General features: G+C 38.4%; 1 protein-coding gene across 1 annotated transcript in view; it reads right to left on the reverse strand.

Annotated features, from left to right (window-relative positions):
- The window catches only part of LOC107574210 (ALK tyrosine kinase receptor-like), a gene marked incomplete at its 5' end in the record, with an annotated part of 84,278 nt that extends 81,840 nt beyond the window's left edge, over positions 1 to 2,438 (reverse strand). The window contains 2 exons of the mRNA XM_016260669.1: positions 1,862 to 1,962; positions 2,241 to 2,438. Coding sequence (XP_016116155.1) covers positions 1,862 to 1,962; positions 2,241 to 2,438 — 299 coding nt within the window. The remainder of the gene's footprint in view (positions 1 to 1,861; positions 1,963 to 2,240) is intronic.
- Positions 2,439 to 3,305: the final 867 nt, after the last annotated feature.

The raw sequence follows: 3,305 nt of genomic DNA on the forward strand, positions 1-3,305 counted from the left end.
CGTGGCGAAACACGCACGCCAACTGTCATTGGCTTGTTTAGTTAACACTCGAAGGTGATTGGGCTCTCGGGCGAGATCCCAATTCGTCAGTCACTGACGTAACGTCTCCGTTCCCTCCTTCAGGGAACGAGGGTTACACAAGTAACCTAGACGTTCTTGAATGGTCTTTTACCTCAAGACTACTTTGTAATTTATTTACACAAGAAAATGAGGACAACACAGAAATATAAAAGGGTACATTGGCTGCCACTCTTGCGTGACGTCATCACGCAAAGAAACCATCACTTTTTATTGGTCAGGCATCAACCAATAAAATGACTTCATTCGCACCCCAGCCACCCGCCCCCTCCTCAGTTCTGCTCTCTTATATCTGCATGTACAAGTGCACAAGTGAGTTTTGCTACAGAAATATCGCGAAAGGAGAAGCAAAAGTCAAAGTCCCAGATCTGAGAGGCTGTAAGTGCTGACTTGTGGTTGTGCAGCGAAACTGAAGTAAAGTGCAAAAGTAAATATGTCATTTTACACATTTGTAGTTATTAATCTGCTACTTAAAATTCAAAACACGGGTGTTTTGATTGTTGTCTGTGTGTGCAAATCAATAGATTCAGCTTTTCACATTAGAGCGGTGAGTGTAAATTTCAACTTACAAATACGAATATATGACAAGTTCTCACATTCAAATAAACAAGCTCTCCAGCTTTGCTACTCTTTTACCTTCATAGAAATACTGCTGCTGCACATATAACATATGAAATTACCCCCATATATAACCTACATGAAATTAACTCATAGCAGATCTATACAGGTGGAGCTGGGGAAGGTGGAGGGTTTCTGAAATGCACTGCAACTGCTACAGCAAGCACTAGCCAAGTATTTGAATGTTGAGCAGCAAGATCATTTCCTACTGATGCAAAAATAAACCAATTAGCTGCACCACATGAATAATGATGTGATTGTATCAGATTGAGTTAGAACCTATCGGCCTGCGTCATGCAGAGTTTTATGACAGAACTTTGTATTTATTTAATTTTGGCATCATCTTTTATTTTTGTCCACAAAAGTATAAATGTCTCTTTTAGCCACCTTATTTTTAATGTAAGAGTGTGTGCAGCCATTTATACTTGAATGTGTGTGAATTTCCAGTACAACATTGTTATGCTGCTTGATATTGATATTTGTTATTATATTATTTACATGTATTATCATAATCATAAACACATTGGTTGTAACACAAATAGGTTTACCATTTACTGCACTTTTTTATTATTCTAACTATTACCCTATAGCGGCTAATGAATTGATATCTGGGACATTCACAGGAAATACTTCTGTGTTGCAAAATAAGGTGGATGCATGACAAGAAATAGTTGAATTAGAATTTTAGGAACTGAGTCCCCTGCAAAAACATCATCATTTTTTAGGGTCCTTGAGGGTTTGAAAACACCCGTTATAAAATATATCACTCAGCAAGCTGACTCACAATAGGCCTACCAATGATCTCCTCTACACTATACAGAAAAATAAACAAAATCCTAATGTCCCACTTTACCTGCATTCAGCCTCCAGTGCATACTGTACGTGGAGAAACATCATAGGTACATAGTATGTTATTTTTTGAACATACTATCTCTTTCCACTTATCTGTGGCCATTACCTCCTGCTGCATTATCCTAAACGCTATCTAAACCATATCAGTATTCAGAGCATTTCCATAGATGTAGCATTGATCGCTACATGCATAGGGTAGAATATATTTGCAAATAAGGCTTGATGGAAACCTAATTTCTTCAGAGATCCAGAGCCCCATTTCACAGAATCGCATTACAGTTGCTTGCGGAATGCAGAAACGTTGTCTTCTTACCATGCAAGGGGCATTCCGTAGGGGGTAGAAGAAAAGCGGGCTTCGCACTTGGGCTGATCCTCGCTGACCTTTGGGCTGACTGTCGATGGCCAGCAAGGCCCCTGCCAGACAGGGTGATGAAAAACATGAAACAAACTTACACAAAATATCATCCCCCCGAAGAAAAGATGAAAGATAAAAAAAAAGACTAAAACCAGTCAAAAGCTTATTGTTCATCTTTAATAAAGATTATTTATTAACCATATATGCTTAAATATTTTTTCTTTATTTTTAATTTATTAAGGTTGCTACTCAAACTTGTGCTTGATTAACTATTTATCTACATCAAACAGCACTTTTTGTTGTTTGGACTTCAACTTAAGATGTTTAGGCGGAGCACCTGGTGATGGACAGCTGCTTCTGAGGCTTTGGGGAATGGATGGATGGGCCCTCCATTGTGGGCCCCTTCCTGGAACCAGCTGCCAGCCACAATCCTCTCTTCCGAACGAGCAATAGCTGCCATTCAGGAATTTACCTGGTTGAGTGGGAGAAGACAATGAGATATTTTGAGAAAACTGAGAGACCTGAGAGAAAAGAACTGTGAGAGATGAAAAGAAGAAGAGAAATATGGGCTAACAATTGTATCCCTCAGCTCAAGAGCTTAGACACTTTAATGAGAAACCGTCTTCGACCGTTTTTTAAACGTCTGAGGAGAAATAAGAGGGCAGCGGAGAGCTGTTGAATGCGAATGAGGACATGGTTTTGAGGTAAAGGAACAGAAAGGCAGGGAAGAAAGTGTGTAGGAAGGCCATATTACAAATGGCCTCAAAGCCCTTCCATCAACAGACAATTCATTCAACCCCATGCAGGGCTGCAGGGATGGGTCTGACCCTCATTAAGAAACATGGGGGGAAGAAACATAGCTGCCCTCAAGCGATCCACTGCATTACAGAGGATAAAATGTCTGCTGGAATGCAACTTACAAGCTTTGCTTGAGGTTCATACAATCCGGTGTTAGGCATATACAATGACATGCTTCCAAGCAGTGGATGCATTCATGGGAACAAAGTGATTATGGGAAATGACTTGATAATAAATAAATATTTTTTTTCTTTCCCTGGTTTTGAGAAAATATAGACTGTTTTTAATTAGTAATTTTTTCCCCACTGAAACAACCTTGCCGGAAATTTTCTACCAAACTAACAAAAAATAAATACATAAAATTATAATAATAATAATAATAAAGACCTTGCGCTTCTATATTAATATTTTATTTTAATACATTTCTCACTTGTGTATAGACCTCGGCACGCATATTTATGCTCTCAAAAATGTTTCATTCCAAAATCAAAAGATGAGATTTTTAGTACCATTAAGATCTGGTTGTAACTCTTTTGGATCTGGTCTTTAATCTTTAGATTAGATAGATAAATGCAAAGAGGTTTTTGCAGTCTATCTAAAAAAA

Source organism: Sinocyclocheilus grahami, unplaced genomic scaffold (genome assembly GCF_001515645.1).
Source record: "Sinocyclocheilus grahami isolate Dianchi unplaced genomic scaffold, SAMN03320097.WGS_v1.1 scaffold2146.1, whole genome shotgun sequence".
NCBI lineage: Eukaryota > Metazoa > Chordata > Actinopteri > Cypriniformes > Cyprinidae > Sinocyclocheilus > Sinocyclocheilus grahami.